The following is a 25,512-nucleotide window of genomic DNA, read 5'->3' on the forward strand; positions in this document are numbered from 1 at the left end:
AACATTCATAAATAGGGAAGGTGCTGGATGCCTTGACTTCAGGGAGCTTGCTGATCCTCGTGGTGGTCTAACACACATGCTAGGGAAATGTGGTCTGGATAAAACCACAAAAGGGTGATAAAAGCCATTTGGCAAATCATGTAGATCTCAAATAGTTGTTTGTGCTGTTTTTTTGTTAAAATGAATGAAGCTTCATAGGGTCTGTCCCTACTCCAGTATTTTTCATCATCATCATTTGTGTATGGAGTGGGATTCATGCTATTAAATTTACTGATGCTGACCCAGGACTGGTGGCAGGTGGGTCTACCAGCAGTGCTGGGAGTTCAAAATCAGCCTCAAAAATCAGAGGAAGGTCTTTCAAGTGTTGGCTCCTACCTTTCGAGGAAGATTTGGCCCAACTCAAGAGAGACCAGCGTAGAGCAATGAAAATCAAGGGCAAGGAAAGTAACCAGGTTACAAATTAAGACTGAAAAATGTACTCGAAGAAATAGGGACATGCTTTGTCTAGAGTATAAGGAAGTCTTGAAACGCCACAAAAGGTGTGGTAAAAAGAGATGGAACAAGTAATGTTTTGTTTTACCAACTCTACAATATTCTTGGAATTGGAGTAAATGATAAAAGGCACATTTGAGTCAAAAATAGCTAGGCGTTGGGATGAGACCCCACATTTTACTGCTGTTTGGGGAAGAATTAGAGAGCACGCTTGCAGTGAAGTAATGGTTTTAGCTTTTAGCTTCAACGTAAAAACCAAACAAACCCAATGAAGGACATGAGAGTTGACCTTTATGTGGCGAAGCCCCACTGCGAGTGCCATGAGTGATGTTCGTTGGGACTGCCAGAGGATATTTCACTGCCGTAAATTAATTTTTCAGCTTTCTCTTTTTTTTCCTGTGCCACCTTGTCATGTTTCAAATATCAAAAAAGGAGGCATGGAGCGGCTTGGAAAGAGATTACGAATGTGAGGATGAGATGCGTTGGTGGCAAACTCGGTGTTTTCTTGTCCAGGAGTTGTCTAACAACAGGAAGGAGCACCCCAGACTGCAAACACAAAAGGGACACGTTGCTGTTAGATCTGCACCTTTACATCAGCCTCCTTTAATATTCCTAGGGAGCTTCAAATTGCTGCTGCAGGCCTCCTAAACCCATGTTATCGATTCTTTAAAGGCAATTAAAGGATTCAAGGCGATGCAGACAAACAGTCCCGGCATATCTGTGCCCTTAGGAGGTACTAGGATGTGCTGTAGAAGTCCACGTGCTGCCCGTGTTGTGTTTTTTTCAACATTTATTCTCATTTTGATTTGCTCTGCAGCAGCTCTTCAGTCCCGGTCTCGTTGCCTGAGGTCCCCTCCTGCGTGGAAGCCCCGAACTGACTCCGTCCCAAACAGAGTTCGTTCTCGTTAAATCATTGCAGGTTTTATTGACTCTCGCCCTACTAAATAAAATGCCACTTCAAGCAGTTGCTGTGAACACACAGCGTCTTATTTTGGGACTCAATATTGACACTGAGTCATTGGCCTGCGCTGGGGAGCAGCACGCAGGCTGCGTGGTTCTGCCGTGCCCTCTCCCCCACGAGGGTTTGAAGAGATGGTAAACTCTACAAAATGTGTTTCACATTGCTCCTCAGGCTTGTGGGAAAACATCTGGACGATTGCTAAAGCTGTCTGAGGGTTGCTGGCAAGAAACATCTTGCAGTTGCGGTGAGCCAGAATCACTGACTAGTGCAACTCATTTGGAGTCTTACTAATTATTTTGGGGTCTTATTAATGGAGAAGAACCTGAAAGCATCAAGGGAGGTGCTGTAGGACATAGGGTTTTGAATTTTTCTAGTAGAAGTGTTCTTCAAGATTCAGGAATTTCATATGGCTTCGTTGTGTGGCGTTTTTCTTCCTTTTTTTTTTTTGAGGATTCACCGAGTATGGCACTTTCTCCTCATTCTCAGCCATTCTTCCTCTCATGCCATTTTAAAAATAATCTGATATTAGACAAACTGCAGGTTTTCTGATGTAAAAGAAAGTCCTAAAGTAACTCAATTTGACTTATGAAGAACCAGCAGTAATGAAATAAGACAATTTTCCGTCCATATGCAACCACAATAGTGAATATTGTGAATATAGGGAATGGTGGATATTCAATAGTGAATAGTGAAAAATGCATAATGTATATGGATATAGAAATATATAAATATAATTATATATTGCATATATATTATATATATGTATAAATATATAAAATAGATTGCTCCTGCTGTTGTAGAGCCTGGCACTGCTGAATTGGCGCCGGCATCTTTCAAACTTCTGTGGATTTGATTGTCTCCTCCAAGGGAAACAAGTCGAGCAAAGCGAGGTTATAAAGCTCTCCCTTGCGAGTGTTTGCTTGCTGGAAGAGTGCTCAGGACACAAAATAATGGTTCTTGGCAAAAAAAAATCATGCCAGGAAGGTGCTGCTGCACCTGATGCATAGGTTGGTTGATGGATGCCACTCTAATACAGAGAAATGATCAAAATGAAGCAAGATACTGAAAACTCCTAACGCACGACTGCTGAAGAAGAGCACGAAATTTGTCCTGGTGATATTGTACCCAAACTGAGTTTAGCATCAGATGGTGTCTGCGATGCTTTCTACAATCCCTAATAGGTTTTAGGGGGGGCCTGGCTGTCAGCAGCAGCTCTCAGTTTTTGCTAATAAAGATCCTGAGACTTTGAAAATCATCATTAGTGTGTCTTTTTAAAAGCCTCCTACATCTCTATCAATTACCTGTTAATTTGGGACATCTTTCACTTCCCTGTCACCAACTACTTACTTTCTATTATCTATCAGTATGATAGCTAATGTTCCCAGAGCGTTCCTTTCTTTTTTTCTTTCTTTTTCTCCCCACTGATGCTCACAGCACAGTGCCTTGGGGGCGAGGAAGGAAAAACCGAGGCGCGGGAAGGGTGCGTGTCGTCTCGTGATGAGTTGAAATTGGCTTTGTGTGACAGCCTGTCTGTTTCCACTCTTTTACATTTGCTCTTCCTAAATCCTGCCTGGCGTGGGAGTAACGCATGAGGTAGGATTCACCAAGCACGGTTCTTCTGCCAGCACGAGCGGAGCTTGAACGGTGCTTGCAGGAGATTCCAGGCATTCACAGTCTTCGTGTTGATTAAAAATATTGAAAGAAGTCAACGTATTGAAAGAAATCAATGGATTGAAAATATATCAACACGTTGAAATAAATCAACACGTTGAAATAAATCAATGTGTTGAAAGAAATCAACGGATTGAAAGAAATCAATGGATTGAAAATAAATCAACGTATTGAATTGCTCCTACCATTCAAAAATAATTAACTGAACATTTATTCAATTATAATTATACATTCCTTAGGACAAAAAGCAAAAATTAAAATGAAGAAAACTCCTTGTTTAGCAGCCAGTGAGCAGACTTTCTGTAGGCTTGGTGAGCTGTCACCTTCCATGCTTACAATAACCCTTTTTTTTTTGTATTTCTCAAAATTGCTGTTCTTGAAGCCAACCCCGTGCCTTGCACGTCCACGCCGTGCAACATCAAGGATGCTGCTTGGCTCTCTGTAGCCTGCTGAAAGGAGAAGGAGGAGAGGTTTGGAGGGTTTTGGTGGAGATTCGTGTTGTAATTAATCTGTTTTAAATAACTGAAGCTCTAGGGTTACTTTGAAGGAAACGTGAAGTTTTGGGAAACGCGTCCTCAAACAACATTGCGACCAGGCCAGCCTGCGTGGACTCCTCTTGTTGCCTCTTCACATCTCTCCCATTTTGGGTGCACATTTTCATCCCCAGCCCTTCAAAAGTGATCGATGGGCACCTTGGGGGCAGCAGCGGCCCTTGGAGGCCGCGGGCTGAGTTGGGCCAGGCCAGGGGCTAAGCAATCGTTTCGTGTCCCGGCTCGAGCCGAACAAGGCCGCGCTTTGTTTCGGTGGAGCACAACGAGGAGCCTCGCTGGGGGAGGAACAAGAAGGATCTTGTCCTGACAAAGCGGCGATTGGAATTGATCTTAGGAAAGGGAATCTGCTGTTCTCAACTCACTCAAAGTCATGCACTCGCCTGCAGGAGTTTGCGCGGAAGGCAAACATTTTGGTTTATCGGTTCTTGGGAGAGTTCAGTGGATGATCGGGCGTCTCAAAACGCAGCTGGAGCCCCCTGTTCGGGGTTTTGTTGACTTCTGTGGCTCATTTGTTCACTTTGGACACAAATGATCGAGCCCGTATAATCACGCTGGTTTTGTGCCTGATTTGCTGGCATCGCGAGTAACGAGGTTTAGGTGGGCAGTAATGGCTTTAAATACCCCTACCGTGACTTTTTACACCTTTACCTATGGCAGAGCTTATCCTCAGCCACCAGCAAACACGTTTCTTGGTTCATTTTCTGTTTTTGAACTTTTGTTCAGCACCTCAGGGCACATCTCACAGGAGGATCCTGGTGCACAAGGGGCAGAAACATGAAAGCAGCTACAGGTAGAGGCCCCTCACAGAGCTCCAAATCTCATCACAAACTGACTTAAATTAAATATCCCTTTTCTTTTTCCTTTTAACAGCTACCTAATGCGATCCACTACTCTTAAAATGAGAAGAAATTGCAATGGGAATGCAAAAAATAAGAGTTACAGGCATAATTTTGCTCGTGAAAAGTATTGAGGACTGTGTTGTTTGAGGGATTGATTATTTTTCTCTGCCAAGAATTTGTGGGTTGTGCTAGTGGATGGCTTGGGGTATGGAAGGAACCGGCAGCGTTTGTAAACCCATGGAAACTGGATCAGGGAAGTGTGGAACCAGTGGGCACGAAATCACCGTTAGCAGTGGTGATGGACCTAATTAAAAAATTAGGATTTTGCTGCAGTGTCTTCATTTAATTGTTTCTGGGGGTGCACCTGGCTCCTATCCTGTTTCTCATCTGTGGGTTTTGGTGCTGGCTCGTGCTTTGTTTCCCCCCATCCCCACCACGCCAATGCTGCTGCACCAGCCCCCCTGGCACCGTTACAGCTCCATTTTGCTGCTGTCTTGACATTGCTGGTTTTATGAGACTGTGCTAAGTGAAATGCAGAGACTAAATAGTGTAATTAACATTAATAATTAAAAACAAAATGCTTTTTTTAATCTGTAGTCTGCTCTCACCCTCGGAGCCTGATCCTGAGAGCACCAAATGTCCATCGGTTCCCCAGGGATGGAGCCGTGTCAGCCTGGGGCACAAATGACCTGACATTTTCTTGCTCCCGAGAACCCTTTTTCCTTTGCAGTTCAATAAGGATTTTGTTTGTGCTGTCTGTGACACATCAAGACATTTTGCTGTCAATATTCCTGGCTCTGATTTGGCCACACTCTGGTTTTGCTGGGGTCGTTCACATGCAGGAATATTTTAAGAGCTGAGGTGTGCATTTAGATCTTGGGGTCCCTATGAATTAAGACATCAACATGAAATTCATCAATACATCTCACCAGAAACTTAAAAAATATAAAAAGGGATAGAAATATATATAGAGAATATATATCATGTATTATCATAGTTTGCTAAGACTAAAAATGAATTGCTTCCTTATATATCAGATTATCATTTGTCGGATATAAGAGCAAAAATGTTTTTTTGGTACCTCGTTTTAACTTTTTTTTCTCTTTCTTTCAACAGAGCATTCAGAAGCTGGCTAGCCAATACTTAAAGAAGGACTGGCTGGGAATAAAAGCTGATGAGCGAGCTGATTATAGGTAATTTAACAGTTGGATATCTTGAAATAGCCATCTTTATATTTTCAATTTGTGTAATTATTTTTCTCAACAATGAAACGCTGCTCTTCTGTATTTTAAATGATTTATATTCATTGTCGTAGAGGATTGACAGTTAAAAAGGAAGCTTTTCATTGTTGTAGGGGATTGTCAGTTAAAAAGGAAGCTTTGTTTTCCTCTAAAATTTTGAAATAGGCTTAAATAGCTGTTTATAACTTGGATAGTTTAGGAGGATTGGGAAAACAAATGGCACAACAGGATAAAAAACATAATCGTGTACCTCCTTTGGGTATTACCAGTTGAGAAGTTGGTATATAAATATATATCTTTTATTAAATAGCTTTAAGGTTGGAGTAATAAGCATGCAGATTACTCCACGGGATGAGACAAAGCAACAAATTTCTTTTTCGGGGGCTATTTGTAATGAAGATCCCATCTGACAAAGAGGAAGCACGAAACTGGTGTTTACAAAACTCGGTTTCATTAAGAAGCAAAGTGCATCTTAACATGAAAGCAGACCTGACTCAGTTGCTAAATGCCTCCCACCTTTGGATAAGTACCTCCTAAGTATTTTGAAGAGCTTTTAAAATACTTCATTTTCCTATTCTGACACATTTTGGTTCAGAAGGAATAATCCGTTAATAGATTTAAGGTTTGGTTTATTAGCATCTTCAGATTAGTTGTGGGGAGGGGGTTGGACAAAGAAACTGCAGTAGCTGAAGCAAAATGGATGAGCTATAACCACGAGCCCTATTGCAAGATGCCTAAAATTGCATGATCTTATCACAAGTTATCATCTGATCTGGTGGGTTTTAGCTGCTGCTTCCAGTAGGGTGTGTTCCATGGGAGTAATTGCCACCAAAATTAAATCAGAAAACAGGGAAAGGAGGAGAAAAACTTAGTTTTTTGTGAAACTTTGATTAAACTTTTACATGAAACTGTAGGTATTTGCTAGATCTGCATGAAGAATTGTGCTGCAGCTTAGTTTTAAAAGCCATTCTTTGAAGAATGTATCATTTCTATTTACACAAATCAACACATTTTCAGCAATGCCTGACCTCCCTTTCTTCCTTCTGTGTTTCGGTACTCTAGGAGCATGTACTCAGTTTGGAAATCGCTGTTAGAAGGCACAATGCAAGTGGCCCAATCCCGCCTCAATATCTGCGAGAACTATAAAAACTTGATTTCCGAACCAGCCAGGACTGTAAGGTGCTTTAAGGAACAGCAGCTGAAAAAGGTAATTTTCCTTTCTTTGGTTAATAGAGGTGTTTTAGTAAAGCACCTGTGTACTTCGTAGTCTTTTTATGTGCATGTTACAGAAGTAAGTGGCCAGCTTGTTGGAGAGGGAACAGAGTTCTGTGCTGACATCTGACATTTAAATTGCTTTGAAATGAATGCTGTACAAAGTTGATCACAACCACGACTGCAAGTCTAACATCACGCTGTGGCAATTAGGTTGAATTGGCTGGGTCGTGCCAATTGCAATTGTTAGAATAGGTTCTGATTTTAAGAAAAAGCCTGTCTTTAACCTGAAGGAATGATTTGTGCAGTCTTTGAGATGTCGAGTGCAGGTTGTTCAGCCACATGCTGTAAAAGCATCTCAAGTCACTATTCCAAAAGCTGCTATAACAGATCTATTAATTCATGCAAAGAAAATGCTGTAGTTCGAGGAAAAAAGTAAGCATGACTTTCATTAAAAAATGTAATTGGCTGTTGCATTTTAAAGTAATTTATGCCTTAAAAGGTTTCTATCATACTGCTTAACACAGAATATGTTTGAAGTAAGATGCAATATTCCATCTGTTTCCATAAGGCAGGAAGACACTTTTTAAAAATAATCATGTATTTATGTGAAGGCTAAGTGCTCTTCGTATTTTCATCATTTTGTGTTTGTGTTCCGTGGATTTTGCTGGAGCAAGGAGAAAACCCGCTGTTTTAAGGAATAAGCATAGTTTACAAAAATTCATTACTGCAGCAACCATACATTTTTGGAAGTTTTCAAAAATGATCTTTTGAAATGCTCACTCTGTGGCTTCCATGAAGCATAAAATAAGGAGGGAAATAAAAATGCTGATGGAACACACACTGCAAACATCTCAAATATTACTAATAGTTGTAAATATTTCTTCTGTGCATATTACTGAGCTTTGCCTCTAGGTTTAATCTCAAGTAGGCTGAACCATGTATTCATGGTAAAAGACAAAAAAAAAGAAAAACAATTTATTTTTTTTCCAGTTTTTTGACCACATCTCGTTGCAACTTACCCCCTTCAGAGCAGTATACTGTAAAATATTTGGCTACAGACTTTTGAATAGATATTAGTGTAACATGAGCTCTCAGTTTCTCAATGAATTTTTGCATAACTCCTAGAATCATGTGCAATATTTTTTTTTTCTAGGGGAAAAATAACTTTATTAATATTGTTTGTTTATTGTCCAGGGGATTTTTTTTTTCTGTGAAGATTTCCAACAATGTATAGCATCTTTATTTGGTAAATAATTGCCAGTTATTTTTCTTCTGCTAGTTCAGAAAGTTGATGGGTTGGCAGAAGTGAGGACCACTGCTTTAAATTTGTAGAAATTATACAGAAATAAAACAATTTTCCTTCACTTTGGAATTACCAGAACATGTTGTTACTATTATCAGGGCAGTACTTCTGGTTCATAATATTCTAACAGCCATACACTGTTCCTACGAGATGGAACGATCCTCCACCTGGTAGTAGTAATTTTCCTCCACGACAACTTAATTGTTTTATACAGTGCAATCTGTCACCCGGTCCTTTGGTTTTCCACAAAGGTAAATAATGTATTATGCTGATCTCCATCCAGCTAAAACCTTACTAAACTTAAATTTTGGAGTCAGTGAAATACTTGTAAGGTGGAGTGCCCAACCAAAGTCAAATTTCTGCTAGGAGCAGGGTCTCCATCCACGATTGCAGTAGGTGTTGAGTGGCTCTTGATGACCTGTTCTGTTTATTTTCTAGATGTTTCTGTAAGCCTTTATTTCCTTGACATGGTAGCATGTAGAAGCTTCACATCAAATTCATTTTTATGACCCTTTTTAGTACTAACCAAAACATTTGGACAATCACATCATGATTTGTTGAAAAACATTGCTAGATGGTTGGTGTCCTGGCGTGGGGGCAATAAATGTCTTTTGTAGGCCATGTCTCGCCTCTTGAGAAAAATGATCCCCTGCCCTCACTTGGAGGCTCTTTGATGTGATGAGGAGGCTCTTCTGTGGGCAGCAGCCCACCCTCAGCCATCATCTTTCCCCTGAGGCCTTGTAAACTCATCCCGTAAGTGATGGGTGGCTTCATAGCTGGCCTTGGGAGAGAAGGCCCTGTGGTGTTCTTTCATCACGTGTCTTCAGAAAAGAGAGAATCCCAGAATCATTAGGGTTGGAAAAGCCCTCCAAGATCACCTGCTCCAACCACCCCCTACCACCAATGTCCCCACCAAGCCCTGTCCCCAAGCACCACGTCCAACCTCTCCTTGAACACCCCCAGGGACGGGGACTCCCCCACCTCCCTGGGCAACCCGTCCCAAGGCCTGACCGCTCTTGCTGAGCAGAAATGTCTCCTCATTTCCCACCTGAAAGGCAAATAGAGCAGAATTGCTCTACGTGGAGGCAGGGCAACAAGAAATTATCTCTGTGAGCTCCCTGAGACAGCTTTCAGCATGTAACCAGCGTCTGCCCGAACCAAAACCCCTGAGGGGCATCCAGCCTCCTGACTATATTATTTTATTCTTCAGAGATGTAAAAGCAAACTGATCTGATGTTTCCAAAATGATCGTGTTAACAACTGGGGCTATTTGATATTTTAATTTTTTGATGCCAGCAGGAGGCTTCAGGGATCAAAATGCTGATTGATGTCGCAAAAACCCAGTCCTATTAAAATGATTTTAGGTCTCTGTCAGCTGTCCAATATATACGGGTTTTTCTACCTTTCATTTTCCTATCGTACACTCAAAGATCTCCAAAAAAGCACAGTCTTGTCCTCCACCATGAAGCTTCCCTTACGAAGCCCTATACTTAATTAATCTGCACACACGAAATAATGGTTTTAATGGGAACTCCTATGAATTTTGATCTGAGAGAGCTGGGGGTGGTGGGCCTGGGGAAGAGAAGGCCAAGAATTTGAGGATCTGTCTCTAAATATTGCCTGCAGCTTTCACTGACCACCCCTAGTCTGTATTCAAAAGTCACAAAATAGTTTAGAAAAAAAGAGGCCTTAAAATAATGTTATCAAATTGTTCTTGGTGCTACTGTACCGTTAGGTTTTCCACGGTAAATTTTGTCTCGTGTTTGAAATTTTAGAGAAGGAGAGACAAATCATTTCTGGTATCACCTCTGATAGATTGCCTTTGGATTTTTCCCCATTGTATTCCAATTATTTCTACTAATTACCTCATCAAAATCTTTCAGGACTTTTATGTTTAATTTGCGAGTTATCATTGAATTCGAGCAGTTAATACAGCACTTGAAACAAAGAAATATGGTTTTATGTTCTGATCGGCTTTAAAAGGAAGGCATGAATAATTGACCAGGAGTGACTCGGAGACCACGTAGCTCCATATAAAATTGAATGAAAAGAAGTCAAATGATGATAATAGAATTATTTACATGCAAAAGATGTTAATGCTTTGTTTCCTGTATTTTTTTTTGTTTCAGTATGTGGACCAGCTGACAAGGATCCAAGCCGAATTACAAGAGACAGTAAAAGATTTAGCTAAAGGCAAAAAGAAATATTTTGAGACTGAACAGATGGCTCAAGCAGTGCGGGAGAAAGCTGATATTGAGGCCAAGTATGTTTTTATAATAGCGTATGTATAAATAATCGCATGTGTATAAACCAGATTTTTATTTGTATTAGTTTTTACACTTGATATTAGTTTAGAAGAAAGATAATTGTTTTCAATAATCTTGTGCCATTTTTTTTAAATATGCATTTTTGTAACCATTTCAAATATGCTTTTACCCTGATAGTTTAGTACAACTTATTTAGGATAACTTCTTTAGGACAGGAGTTAAACTAGCTGCTTTAATTTAATCTTTTTGAAGGATACTGTGTGACCTAGCACTCTTTTTGCTATTAAAGGCTATTTGCTTCTCTCTCTCTTTCCAGATCTCAGATTTGGTATCAGTCCATGTGAGGGGGCGGGGGGACGGGGACACTATTTTTTATGCTCTTTGACATCTTGAAGAGGTCGATTCCCGTTGTTTCAGGAAAGCAAGCAACTCCCATGCTTTCAGTTTGGAGTTTTGCCTGTATCATTTGAGTTTGCTTCACCATTTCTTGCAAGTTTGTTCATTTCTTTATTTTAAAAAAGAAATCCTCAGTAGTGTCCTCAGATTAAGCTTAAAACTGTACAAATAGAAATTTAGGCATGAAAAACGGAAGTTTTACAGAAGTGCAGTAGCCTATTTATCCTGTATTTTTGTAGAAAAGGTACAAGGCAGTAATCTCTTCTGTTATTTTTTTTGTTTCAGGTCTAAACTTAGTCTTTTTCAGTCAAGAATAAGCTTGCAAAAGGCAAGTGTAAAGGTGAGTATAAGGAAAGTTTGCATTTATGATATAAGTGCTTTGAAGCTATTTTCTTGAGGTGTATGACCCAAGTTGTCTGGAATCTACAGATGACTGACATTTGATAAGGTACCTTGTTAGAATGAGTTATCAGATAAGAACAGACTCCTCAGCAGTCAGAGTGCAGAATTACATGAGGCCAAATTTACAAGGAAGTTATTTCTAGTCATAATTACAGCTGTTCTATAAAAATTGCATGTAAAATTACAAACTGCATGAGAGAAAAAATAATTTTAAAATCCCCTTACCATTAAGAAAAATCTTAATCTGTTAATCCTTTAAAGTTTTGACTGTATTAATATATGCATGCATGCGTATTAATCTGCTCTTAATCCTTTTTTTAGTCATTTAACTTCTCATTAGTACCTACCTTTTAACTTCTGTTTCTTCTCGTAGTTAAAAGCACGACGATCGGAGTGTAATTCAAAGGCTATCCATGCAAGGAATGATTATCTTCTCACTTTAGCAGCTGCTAATGCACACCAAGATCGCTATTATCAAACAGACTTAGTAAACATTATGAAGGTAAGGAAGCTAATTTACGTTTTGGAGTTGAGAAGTGTGAAAATCTGGAAAGCAAAATTAATAATATGCAAAATCTTGGGGCAGCACTGTTGACTTTGTTGACTTTTCCAGTGTATTGCAGTAGATGAGGGCACTGCAATGGATCCTGTGATAACATACAGACACTTGGTAACAATTGTCCAGTCCCAAAGCTAAGCAGTTGCCTTTTTTTTAAACTTCATTTTAAAAATTATTTTTTATTTTATTTATTTATTATTTTTTAAAAATATACTTAAATAAAGGAATCAAGTTGGTGGACCTTAAGTTTATTTATTATTTTTTAAAAATATACTTAAATAAAGGAATCAAGTTGGTGGACCTTAAGTTAGAGATCTTTTTAGTTCTTCAGTGCCTATCCCAAAATATTTTTTTTGTGTCTGATCAGAACATTTCTTTATGGTATAGCTAACGAAAATATAACTACTAAAGATGTCGGTTTCAAGCCATGAATTTTAGAGAATAGCAAATCAGCATTGCTGTTCTTACACATGGCAGCTTGCCACGTCAAGCTGAGTAGATGCTTGAACTCATAGGAAATGACATACTTAAAAAGTTCAAATATAATTGCTGACAGGTTTTCCACAGCATTCTAGAATTCCTTAAATGTACTCAATTCTTGTAACTTAGGATTAAATAGTTATGAATAAAGTGTAAAATCTGCAATTTCATCTATTTAAATCTAATGCAGGCTTTATGTGGTTGTGTTCCATATTTTGACATTTTCGAGGCGTATTTAAGTTTGCTGTGTACAAACTATTTCCAGGTGATGTGATCGTGGCAACTCATTAGCCTGTAATTTGCATTTAAAATTGCTTTATTGGATAACGTAGCACTTCTGTGAACTTAAACTTCTGAGTAGACTTCCTCACCTGGAACAAGGGTGGCAGGTTGGAACAAGTCAGTGTTACCAGCATGTTTTTGCGTACTCGAAGAAATCTGTTTGAAATCTATCTGTAAGAAATCTATCTATAAATCACTTTGTTCTGAAATGCAGGTAACCAAATTACTCAGGGAGCAAAACACGACCTCTGAGGGATTCTTGCATGAAATTCCATCAGGTCTTGACTAGGTTAACTGCTCCTACGGTGGTGTGTGGATGCCTCTTCAAGAAAATCGCAGGTTGTGTTGGATGTTCATTGCTCTGCCTCGAATATAAGTGCTTGGATGGCCAAAACAGATCTGGGCATCTCAAAGGCAATGCAGAGCTGGTGGTCCTTGAAGCTGTGAAATGGTTGTAGAGGAAATATTCCTTATAATGTTGAAGATAAAATTATGAATAGATACTTATAAGGTAATTCTGTACTACCTGCATGGCTGGCTGTCAGCAGTTACAGCTTTTACGTGTAGGTAATGCCAGAAGTGAAATTAATACATTCAGAACCTAAGAAACAATATGGACATTTGATTTTTTTATTTAAAAAAAAAAAAAAAGTGAAATGATGGCTGGCTCTGGTGGGTGATGGCTGCTCAATTCTCGGGCATTGGAACATAATGCCTGCAAATTCTGCAGAGCACACCGAGTGTCTCATTTTCTCTGTATGTCCAGCTGTATTTTGTGTGTTATGAACTAGGCACAACGGGTGTCTGCGTAGAGAGCCGTGCAGGATTGTCATCTCTCTGAATTTCCCTAAGTGTTTGTCTTTTGGATGATACAAGTTCTCTGTGCTGTGATGTTAGAAAGCCACGGATACCCCAGGCGTGTTTTTTTTTAGCCTGCAATAAGAAATCAGACAACAAACTGTTGAATCATTCTTGGAAGGCTGAAAAATACAGTAAGGGATAACAAAGTCATGCTGGTGCCATTCCTCTGCGTGTGTGCTGTTGTCCATAGATCTTCTGCTTACCCAGGGTCCTGTCCTAAAGCTGCTGCTGATCCGTGTTAGCTCGTGGTGGTTCCTTTACCAGGCTCCCTCTTGCCCAGTCCTTTCTTTTGTAGAACTTGTTTTGAAGTTGTTTTCAATGTGAATGGTTTTTGATATGGAAATCTCTCTGTGCAACCTATTCTCCCGTATAAATAATCATGGTTTGCTGGAAACCTAAATTGCAAGTACTTCCATTGAGCCAAATTGCTTTGGAAGGGAAGGACAACATGCAGGGTTCTTTTTCTGCGTCTCTTTCAGATATTTGTGGCAGTTAAACCTCCTGGTCTGGTAAAGAGCTGTGTTAATAATGAAGATCTGTCAATTTGGTTTTGGCACTTTGGTGTATGAGTAAAAATCAGTGGGCGCACACAACATCCTTGCAACAACGTCTAATGGGGCAAGGGAGAGAGTAACTTGAAGGCAAGGCTTCAAATTGAATGTCTACTAAATGCATTTAGAAGAGGAGAGAAAAAAATAATCAGGAAAATCAAGGATAGTGTCATTAGGATCCAGCTGGGCTTATCCAGTAAGTTTGGATGTGAAGCTGCTGAAATACGAGCAACTGGGTGTAATCTGGGGCTAAAACCAATCTCAGCATCAACAGAAGTGTGCCCCAACCTCTAAAAAGGGCTTCAGGGGTGGATCATTTATCAAGAAGTCTGACTCGTGAATGGGATCAGTACACACGTAAGTAAATGCGATATAATGGGGCGATGAGCATGATTTCAGAAGAGGGACGGCGACTCCAAAAGCCGTCTTTAAGACTCAGTAAGCCCGGGGATAAGGTGATTCATCTGGTTCAGTGTCTAGAGCTTGCCAAGGGCTCTCAGCAGGCTTCCCACTCAGCCTCTGCTTACGTAGAAGAGGTGCGTCCTTGCAGGTAGGGCGGGGGTTTTCTCACACATCAGGACCCGATGGAGAGATACCCAAGATGTGGGATTAAAGCAAATGCCTGGGCTCTGTAATGGGAGGAGATTTGCTGGCAGGGCCCTGTTTTTCCTTTTATCCCTCCCCCTTCCAACTGAAATCTGGAGGATCCATGCTGTTTAAATGCTGAGAAAATGACTATTTTATCTAGCATCATGATTTCACAGAAATGATGTGGAAAACAAACTGAAGAAGAGCAGTGGTGGTCTGCAGGTACAGAATCGTTCTGTATAAGCAAACGTGAAGGTTACGACCAAGAAGCGTCATAAAATCTTGATGGTTTGGGATTACCAGGCAAGGAAATAGCACCTGAAATTCGCCTTAAAAAGTGAAAAGCGCTATTTAGAGATAAAATCACTGCCTACAGGATAAAGAACTCGGAGTTGCCGTTACCATTTGTGATGGAGAAGCTGGAATGAAGGATAAAGAAATGGGGACTTGACTATTATGTGATCCTAATCCCATCTCTACATAGCATCACTAGGAAAGGCAGCCTACCGAAAGGTGATTAAAACACTTTCTTTACAGCCCTGTTCCTCTTTTAGCAGTGTGACCCCAGCAGACATTACATACAGTGCAGTTGCAGTGTCCAAGCCAAACGTGGCCATTTATATTTTAAGATTGACATTTTTAAGATGTCAACCTTCTTTTTTTCACCTTCTTAGGGAGTCTTTCGGCATTCGTGCCGTGGTGACCACCTTGCTACCTGGTGAGCACCTTGCTACCCTAATTTCTCCGTATTTCTGTGACTGAGCTCATATGCCTTCTGCAGGGCTGCCCATGTGCCAGGTCACATCCGTTTTCTCCATAAAATCCCCATCCCAAAGTCCCAAATCTCCATCCATTTCCAGCATTCCTGAAAAATTCAGCTCTCGCCACCCGCCCCGTTTGAAAGCAAACTGGAAGACAGCAGCCTGACTTCTGTAAGGTGGGAACATTGCGTGCAATCAGCAGCACCCTGAACACCACAGGGCTTAACGGGGTTATTTAGGGTCTGCTCTTTGAGGAGCTGTGCAGATCGGCTGATTTCATCCACGCTCTGCACCAGGTGAGCCTGAGATCCCCGGAGCACACAGCATCAACCCTGTGAGATCTGGAGGTGTGATTGCAGGACCAGTTTCATTGCTTTATTTGGAATCGGGTTCATTGCCTCGCCTTTTCTTCGGGGCAAATGTTTTTGTATGTGGCAGAGAGATAAACTTTAAATTATTTTCAGGCTGGCTTTCAGAGTTACTCAGTAACCCGTAGGTAAATCCTTTATCTAAATAATATTCAGCATCTAAGTTGTTTAATATAACATTCAAGCTTGAAAAACAAACTGCCCCACCTCCCTAATCCTCGCCTGAAGCATCAGTTTTACAATACAGATGTTACAAATCACGTGGAAAGATAAAAAAAAAACAAAGTAATTTTGGTTCAAAGACTGATCTTACATACCTGTTGTCTAAAAAAGTTGTTCAAAATTGAATTTAGGTATAAAATGAGAGCTGCTTGGTGTACTGTTTGGAGTGCATCAGTATGGATTTGAGCAGAGTCAAAGCTTTCCATAGTTCTTTAGATGATAAAAACTTTAGGAGTGGAAAAAGCCCTGCAGAGATGTCAGCTGCTCCTTGGCTGTGTTGCTGTGTGAGAAGGTAAAACCCGAGCTTCTTTACAAATGCCTCAAAGACCCTTTCTGTTTGTGCCCATCCTAAACAATTTCCTTGCAGGTTTTGGTTTTAATGAGGTTATTGTTTGCAATGAAAGTTGTTCTGCATGGCTTTTGGGGACCCTGCTGCGTATGCAGGCGGCGCTCTCTTTCCTTGAAAACCTGCAATTTTCTCCTTGAAATTTATATTTATTTATTTAGCCCGTTGTGGGCCGCGTCCACCAAAAGCTGCTCGTTGCATCCCGTGCAAGATGAACTGAATGCAGACGGGGAACGGCGAGGCACACCTTGGCTTCCAGCTGCTGGTGGTGGTGGCTTTTAAGCAGTGAAATCCAGTGAAAGTTCAAGCACTGCCGACAGGTGACAGCTCTTTAAGCAGCAAAATCAACACCTGAAGGAGAGAGGAGGGGCGGTGACGTATTTCAGCACCCGTGTCGGTTTATGTTGGCACAAGGGATTTGGGAAGCCACTGCTGGGAAAAGATAATTCGTGCTGGGCTTGAGGGTTACTCGGTGTTTGCTACAAGCCAGCACTGGTTTTGTTCGTCCTAGCTGACTCCGAAATGCTGCTGTGGTGCTGTCCTGTGACAAATGAATCACAAATTACTCCTCTGGAACAGGCAACAAATCGACGTTTCGCTTGGCAGAGCTCCTGGTGATGTACAGCTCCTGATCATTCGCAGTATTTAGAGTACGGTATTTTAGTTAGCAGCGCTTTTATCTGAAGAAGAACAAAATGATTCACTCTGCTGTGGTTGTTAGTTCTGAAAAGCCATCACAAACAAAGCAGGGATGCTCCGAATGTACCAAATGCTTCCAGCACTTCTCAAAGAGCTGAGAATTACTCCTAAAATGCCATCCCACTTTGCCAACTCCATCGGCAAATGAGCAGCGCAACTATTTTATCTCTCCCTTTAGAAAAGATTTGAATCCTTTTGCTTTTTTTTCCTGTAGCTCTCCTTTCTGTCCAGGATTTACATCTTGTGCCTCTTCCGCACCAGCTGCGCCACCTCCCCGGGCTGTCACAGACCTGAGATCTGTATTTCGGTATCTGGAGAGAGATTTTAAAAAAAAAAAAGAAGAAGAAGAAAGAACAAAAAAGGGCCTAGGCTAAGGCATAAAGATGTTTTTTTCTGTGCCAGTTTCCTGACAAGCTGCTTGGGAGGGGCTGCCTGGTGCTGAGGCACAGGGTGCAAACCCTTTTAAGCTCAGGGTGTTTGCCTGGTGCTCAGGCTTCTGCAAGAGTTTAAACGGAGGTCAGAAGGAAGTGTAAGATGATGGCTGAAGGAAGTTCAGGCTTGTTTGATACCTGTCTTGCTCTAAACTTTATTATTACTGCGTTTCCTCTTTTACTACTCTACCCCTAAATCTTTTGTAAGTTCCTCTTGTGAACCACCCCTGATCATGACTTTATAACACGCTGCTGACTATGGAAAGGTCAATCAAAAAAAAAAAAAAAAAAAAGGAAGCATCATTAACATCTTAAATAATTCTTTGATTATTTTGGCAGACAGACAGAGAAGTAAAACTTAACCTGATTTCCACGTCTCGTTTTGATGTCACGAGCATCAGCCGCTCATTCCCTGGTGGCCTGCAGTGTGTGGGAGTCGTGGGGCTTGGGGCTGCACGCTCAGAGGAGCAAGGTTTTTGACAGAAAGCAAAACATTTTAATGAAATAATTTATTTTGTCCCTCCGGTGTGTTTTTCAAACTCTGCTGCTTTCACTAAGGTTTCCGTTTTGATGCTTGTGCTTCAAAGCACCAAGAGTCCGCCTTGATTTTTTTTTCAGAGCTGTTTGTAATGATGGAGTTGCTCGTCAGCAGAGCTTCGGGGCTGATGCCAGAAGCTAAAAACCTTTATAGCTAAATGATTTTTAAGGATCCTCATTGCTACCGTAGGGTATTAAAACAAAAAAAAAGGCCCTGAAACAGCGACAACCAAGTGTGATATTAATGTTGTGGGAGTGTCTGCAGACAGTGATGCACTTTTATGAACAACTTTGGGGAAAAAAAAACTCAATATAGTAGCAAGCAGTGAGAGCAGGTATTTCTAACTAATATTTTTCTGTGCTTTTTTTAAATTTTCATACCCTAGTACAGTCGTTTTTGCAGACTGAATTAGAGGAATGGTGTCAAAAGGGAGCGTGCCTCACCGTTTCTTTCCTCCGTGGTTTCAGTTAGGTTTTTCTGTATTGTTATGAATCTCTGTCGCCTTTTCTGGCTTTTCTGTACTTTCCAGCTTGCTTGCTATGAGGAAGTCGTTCAGTTTGGCTCTTGTTCTTGACCCGAGTTCCAGCGGTGATGCGGCAGGTTGAAATAGAAACTTAATTTTATGTAATTTCCCTTGGCCAAACACATCTCGCATGGATGACGGCACCGAGACATGTTACAGCATCGCTTTTTTAAGCCAGGAGAGCAGTTTTTAGAAACACGGGTGACGTTTCCCTTTCTCACATCCCTGCCTGTCATTAGGTACTGTCTAAAAAGGATCCGAGAGAGGAAGAAATCGGTCTGGCTTCGGGGGTATGAGCTGGCAGTCACAAGGACTGAGATGGGTAGAGCAAGGGAGCACCCAGAGTGAGCACAGTGCCTGCAGCACATGACGAAGACGCTGAGAAAACCAGGATTGCTCAGCCTAAGAAATGACAGGGACATCTAACAATTTCCATGTTTTACAGCTACCTGTGTGAGGAAGACCAAGCCAGGCTTTGGAGGCGTGCAGTGGTGGGACGGAGGGCCGTAGACCAGTAGGAACATGGAAAATTGTGATTAAATACAAGGAAAAAGGTTTCCCGTGAAGGTGGTCAAATGCAGGAACAGGGACTGAGGTCAGGGAGGAGTGTCTCACCGTGGAGACATCTAAAACTTGACTGGAAGCACCCTTGAGCAACCTGATCTGTTTGGCCCCGCGTTGAGCAGAGGTTGGGCTGGTATCTCCCTTCCAATCTTAATTACTCCACGATTCTCTTGAGGAAGATCTCCTGGAAGATCTGCTCAAGAAAACAGAGCTTCCAGCCTCCGTTTTCTCTGCCACTGACTGGAATATCCATGTGAGCACACAGCGTTTGGATATTTGTGTTTTGACGAGCGTTTTCTTCATTAAGTGGTGTTGGGAGGTTTTGGGGAGCCGAGCTGCCAGCTGTGTTTGCAGCATGGCCATCCACCACTTCGATGGAGCACTTTAAGCCATCACGTAAAACCAACGCAAACACAAACCCCAAATGTTGCTTAGGCAAATGAGAATCAGCTGCAGCTAGTGGTATTAACAGAAATGACCCAGGATTGAGGCCTTGGTGGTTTTCATTTAATAATTTGGTTTTAAACCCAGAAATTAATAGGGTATGTGTGCCAAAAGGTGCTTCGCTCTGGTGGCTCTCTTTGACTTTAAGTTGACATTACTTGTTAAGCTGACGTTGGCTTTAAGTTGACGTGTTTCAGAAGGTCTTAAATGGTCTCAGGAATGTTACCCTAGCAGTGGCCGGGCAGTTTGTGCCCCGAATAAATGAGAACATTTCCATCAGTGAGTATCTCTGCAGACTCCAGAGCTAGTCGAACCGACGTTATCGCTCTCAAGAAATCCCTCTACGTATACGTTATTGTTCTGTGCTTTTTAGAATGATTTAGAAGCGCCCAGGGAACTATTTGCTTTTCTAAAGCATTTCTGATGTCAGCAGAGGTTTCGGGTTTCTTCTATAAATCTCTTCTACAAATTTAGCACTCGTTGTTCTCCTCGGGTCTCGTAAGGCTCCCGTTAAAAGTCAGAGGGAATTTATGCAAGTGAAAGAGCGATTGTTCCACTTCCTGCTCTTGTCAGCTGCAAGCCACAAATATTTTGTAATTACAATTAAGCCAGCCGTAGATTGCCTTATCGCCAGTATCAGATGGGCACGGTCACTTTCCTGTGAAGACAGCCAGCGACTGAGCGTTGCTTTCACGTGTTCGCTCCTATGAATGGGGATGAATAAGGGGGGCAGCTGCACTTTGGGGTAGGAGCGATCCCAAAGATGCCAACTGGGGCTTTGCAGCGTCTGCTGCCACGCTGATTTCCCTTCCAAGGGCATCAGTCTGTGTGCGTGTGCGCTCGTTAAACCTCGGGGAAATGAATTCCGTTAATGAGAGGCTGGGATGTGATTACGCAGCCACGGAAATTGGTGAATAATTAATGCAAAATGGTGCGCGCTTATTTAGGCTTTCCCTTAGGTGCTCCTACATCACACCTCCCCGTAGTCACTCTTGCTCCCTTGGAGACCAGGAGCTCCAGATAACTCTTGGATATGTGCTAAAAGCAGTTTTGAGCATTGGTATTCTGGCTGATGGAGAGGAAACATTAACAAGGACGGCTTCCCAACAGAAGGCCACTCCTGGAGGTGATTTTGGCAAAACCACAAGCAAATGAAGTTTACCTACAGCAAGAGGTACTGCTCTTAAATGTTCTGGTAGCATCTACTATCTTCAATTTAAAATCCACCACTCGCCCCCTGAAATATCACGTTACCTCACACACAGCGTTTCCAAGGTGGCTCAAGACAAAGAGTGGGTGTGGAGCAGACCTGTTCCTGTTTTCCAGATGAAAAACTGAGTAATGGTCACATTTGCCTGACGGCAGCTGTCTCACCTCGTGTTTTAACCAATTCCTTCTTCAAGCATTTGGGCAGAAGGGGCTGTTTATTTCCAGGGGGCTCAGCATCCATCCGTGGTCTAATATCTAAACCAAGACAATTTATTTAAGTATGTTAAACAAATTTAAGTATGCTAAACAAATAATCTTACATGGCATAATAAAACTCTTTCTTGACAACGCAATGACTTGTCCCATAGTTTTTCTTTGGCCAGATAACAGAAATAACGTTAGGAAAAGGCTTGATTGCAAAACACGTGGTGTGATTTCACAGATGCTCGTGAAAGGTATTTCCTGCCCAGGAGGCTGCGCAGAAGCCACGGATGGTTTATGCAAGAAAATAACAGGAGCACTGAATGGGAGTGACTTGGAAATGGGAAGAAATAAAGAGAAAAGTGATGCAGTCGGTGATGAAGGATGGACGTAAGGCGGTAGAGCAAGGAAGACAACTGGAAAGTGATCCATTGCGGATGGCTGCCTGGGAAGAGGCCGTGTTTCCTATTTTGTCCATTATTATTTTGTCTTTTCCAGATTTGATGGAGAAGCAGAGCTCAGGCTAGGAGGTTTTTGTGGCAAACGTCGTAAAGCTAGCCGTTGGGAACAGGAAATGAAAGTTTGCCAGCTCATTTCAAAGCCACGCTGCGATGCAATGAGAACAGCTCCCGGAGCCCTTCGCTGTGCCAGAAACCAGCCCGTGTGCCTGGGCCAGGCTCAGGAAACACCTGGCGTGCTCTGGTTGGGACCCAGGTGGGGCTATGGCTGAAATTTTTAACTAGAAACATGTTTTTAAGAAGTCTTTCGTCTTTCAGAAGCCATGGAGACAGACGTCCCGAACAGATCATTCGCGGGGTTGTGTTTGCTTGTGGGTTTATTTTTTGTTTTGTTCTTAGCATCTCCGGATTTACTGGAAGAACTGAAGACATTTCTGGCTGTTATCACTTACAGCCACCTAACGTTTCCGGGAGTTATCTGGAATTTACACCTATTTAAGCTGAACCTACTTGAAAAGCTCCTGGACTATTTTTAAAATTGAATGCACGTGTACAGATTTTGCCCTCTTCAATAACGAGATGTTACTGCCTTAAACTTTAAGGTTACCAAAACCCTCTGCTCATAACTTCAGTCCTGAAAACGTTCAGATGCTCAGTTGGATGATTTGAAGTGAAATCTAGAGTTTTAGGGGGATAATTGGTGCCTGGCCAGAAATGAATGTCCAGGTGTCCCAGCAACATAACCACCGTAGTTTGCAAATTAAAAGTGGTCGTCTGGGTGTGTCAGAGCTGATGGCAAAGATCAGCTGGTTTTAATCCTCTGCCAAAGCCTCTAGGGATGGTAGGAAGTCTTAAAAAGTGTTTGAAGCTTAATCTTGCTACAAGTTAAAAAAAAGTTATTGGAAAAAATAGCTTTTAATCTGTTATCACTCTGCCTCTTGCAAATAAGCAGGACCACGCACCACTCCATCTAGCCCACGGACAGGCATTAAGAGGCAAGAAATTCCCGTTTAACATTTCCTAATAGCCACTGGAAAGCTGGCTGGGATCACTCAGGGGAGGTGGAGCGTTAATCCTGCAATATGATTTGTCTGGCTACCTGCTAGTTTTCGTAACACAAACCAATTCCCATCTGTTCAAGCTGTCATCTCTGCTAAAAGGGCTTTCTAATGAGGACAAATCCCCTTTTCCTGAAAGGGAGGCAAATATGGAACCATGGAGTATCCCGAGTTGGAAGGGACCTACAAGGATCATCGAGTCCAGCTCCTGCCTACCCCAAAATTCAGACCGCACGAATTCCTTGGCAGTCGATTGCTGGATGCTGGATGACCAAAAGGTGCTGAACGAGGATCTTATTTAATAGTTCATCCAACGAAGCACTAAATTAACTGGTTATGGGATTCTGGTTGTAACTAAAAGACAGAATATCCATCCATCTGGTGGGATAGCCAGCGTTGCTCGGCATTAAGGTGAAAACCTCGTTCGCCATGAGTCCTGCCTGCTGTGTGCATGCTTCCTTCCCCCTCGGTGACAGCAGCGTTCAGAGAGGCTTCCTGGAGGTATCGGGCTCTGAGCAGCAGCACCCTCAGCTGGAACCTTGTGCAAGTCCAAGGGCACCTCAAAACCTGCGGGGAAGTTTCGTCAATTAGGAAGTTTCGTCAATTATTTCATCAATAATTTAATTTCCTGTGTCTCAAAGCTACGGGACCACAAAAACTGTCCTGGAAAAAAAAAAAACAAAACACACATGGGCTGAAGATATTGGGATATTGGAAGAAAAATTGTTTGCTTGGAAGAATCATGACAATATCCCGATCTGTGGTTGTCTGAGTTTATTCGAAGGAGCTGCTTTTGAAGTATAAAAGCAGTTGCGTGGGGATACGCAGGAAACAGGTTTCTAGTTGAAGCCCATGAATATCAGAAGAAAAATAATTTTAACTGCTCTCGTTGATTAAATTGTTTAATGTTTTCTATTAGATTTCAGATATAATGATGTAATTTAATAGACGAAAAATCAATTTAATAAATTGACAACGTATGAAGCCCTAGGAAGGAGGTGGATAAAAAGAAGAGGACAAACCTGAGCGAGAAGCATCTTTATGCAGAGGACAACGACTTCACAGTAATTTGTGAAAATGTCTTTGCCTAAATCATTTAACATATCAGAATAGTTGACCTGCTCCTGTCATTCCTCGCCCTTCTCAGTGGGCGTTCGCTGAGTAGGATTATTGCAGGGGATTTTTTTATGGTGGATTCAAGAATCTTTAACAGCAACGCCCAGCAGTGACCCAAAGAAAGCCAAAAGCTGCCAGGTTTTTGGTGCAGAGCTTATTAATAATGGAGAAAGCTCGAGCTGTAGTCGTAGCTGTGCAGACAGTCTGCTGTGAGCCATCATCCGAGGCACTTGACCTCCCTTCATCCTTTCTTTTCTATTTAAACTTTAAATTATACAAGCAGAGCCGTCTCTTCCTCCGAGATTTAAACATTTCTGGCTGTGTATGGTAGTTAGGGCACCGAAGCAGTATTATTATGAAATAATCACCCTTTTTAACATAGGGCTGAGCCTTCAACTTCCACGGAGCATGCAGCACTGTTGAAATAAGTCTAGAAAGAAGCTTACTGTAATGAAATTACGTTCGTGAAATGATGCTAGGGGAGTATAAGGCATTTAGGGGATTCCAACGAGGCCACGCTTGGAGCTGATTTAATTAAAAGATAGCCTAACAACACCGGATCCTATTTTGTTCATTTTTCTTTTGATTTTTGTTACCCGTCACGATCGTGTATCCAGTAGTGGAAGCTTTGGAGAATAACAGCAGCTTCTGGAGAAAACGGTACAACCACATCCAGACTTGTTTGGGAATGCTGCTTGCCCTGCCTGCTTTGTGTCAGCACATCTATTACAAAGGGACAGCCCTTGCACAATATTTTTAATTGCAGACTTGAGACTAAAATTCTCTCTCCTCACCCACCGGTGCTTCGAAGGAGAAATCCTTAGCACGATTCCCCCGTGACCAGACCAGAACGGACTCCGAAAAGTAATAAAGCCTAATTGGCACGTGGAATTCCCAAGAGGTTTTTGGGAACCGTGGATTAATCTTTCATGCTGCAGTGCAGCTGTTACACCTTTGGCATAGTGCTGTGATGTTGTTTTGTTTTTTTTTTTTTTCCTTTATTGTTCGGGATGATTTCCTTCATTGTTCTACGCTTCTATAATTATTGCAGTAATCACGCTGCCGTGACTCAGAGCCGCTGGCCTTTTAAGAACATGCTGCATATTTGTGGACATTACAAGGATTCCTAAAAATAGTTCTGCTTGTTTTAGACCTCAAATTTTCCTATGATTGGTAAAGGGTATTTACTAATCTTTTTTAGGAATGGTCACTATAAGAAACATGCCGTATGAAATGAACGTGCATATGCTATGTGCTTATGAAATGGGCTTTTCACACTGGTTAGTTAATTGATATTTTATCATAAAATGCAAAAAATAAGTTGGAAAATGCCATCGTTATTCTGAAAACACCCGTTTTTTTGTGGGACAGACAGTGCAATGTTAAATTTTAGGACCTTGTAACCGCTGGTTATGTCTATTTGGCGTGATAAGAATCTGAAATGTTCAGTAATAGATTAAATTTATTGAAATATCTTTTATTTTTTCGTATTACCATCGCAGAAATTATTCTGAGAGCATCTTTTGGGAAGCCTGTGCAGTGAATAGTTTGCTGTAAGTGACAGGTAACTTTAAACCTGTGTTCAAGGAAAGAAAAAAGCACGCATGGAAGTGATAAATCCAAAGAGCAGTTGGGAACAACAGCCATTGTTGGAGCAGAAAGGTTTTGTTCTAACAGATTTATTTGAAGAAGTGAATGAAAAGCACGCTGGATAAAACATTAAGTGCATTAAGTGCAGGTAAAATGATAATAATGATAATAAAGAAACTGATTGAGAAAGATACAAAACTGAACAAAAGCTGAAAACAAAACAGATCGTTAAAAAATGGAAGGATGCAAGGAAAAAAATTAAAAAGTCACAAGGAAGGCATATCATCAGTATTTTTTTCCCACTTCTATATGCATTTTATCTGCC

At 41.4% G+C, this 25,512-nt stretch overlaps 1 protein-coding gene across 3 annotated transcripts in view; it reads left to right on the forward strand.

Moving 5' to 3' along the window:
• The window catches only part of FCHSD2 (FCH and double SH3 domains 2), a 137,684-nt gene that overhangs the window by 63,197 nt on the left and 48,975 nt on the right, over positions 1 to 25,512 (forward strand). For all 3 annotated transcript variants that reach the window (XM_084494711.1, XM_084494709.1, XM_084494710.1), the window contains exons 4-8: positions 5,631 to 5,707; positions 6,818 to 6,962; positions 10,403 to 10,536; positions 11,222 to 11,276; positions 11,712 to 11,840. In XM_084494711.1, coding sequence (XP_084350837.1) covers positions 5,631 to 5,707; positions 6,818 to 6,962; positions 10,403 to 10,536; positions 11,222 to 11,276; positions 11,712 to 11,840 — 540 coding nt within the window. The remainder of the gene's footprint in view (positions 1 to 5,630; positions 5,708 to 6,817; positions 6,963 to 10,402; positions 10,537 to 11,221; positions 11,277 to 11,711; positions 11,841 to 25,512) is intronic.

Source organism: Aythya ferina (genome assembly GCF_964211825.1).
Source record: "Aythya ferina genome assembly, chromosome: 1".
Lineage (NCBI taxonomy): Eukaryota > Metazoa > Chordata > Aves > Anseriformes > Anatidae > Aythya > Aythya ferina.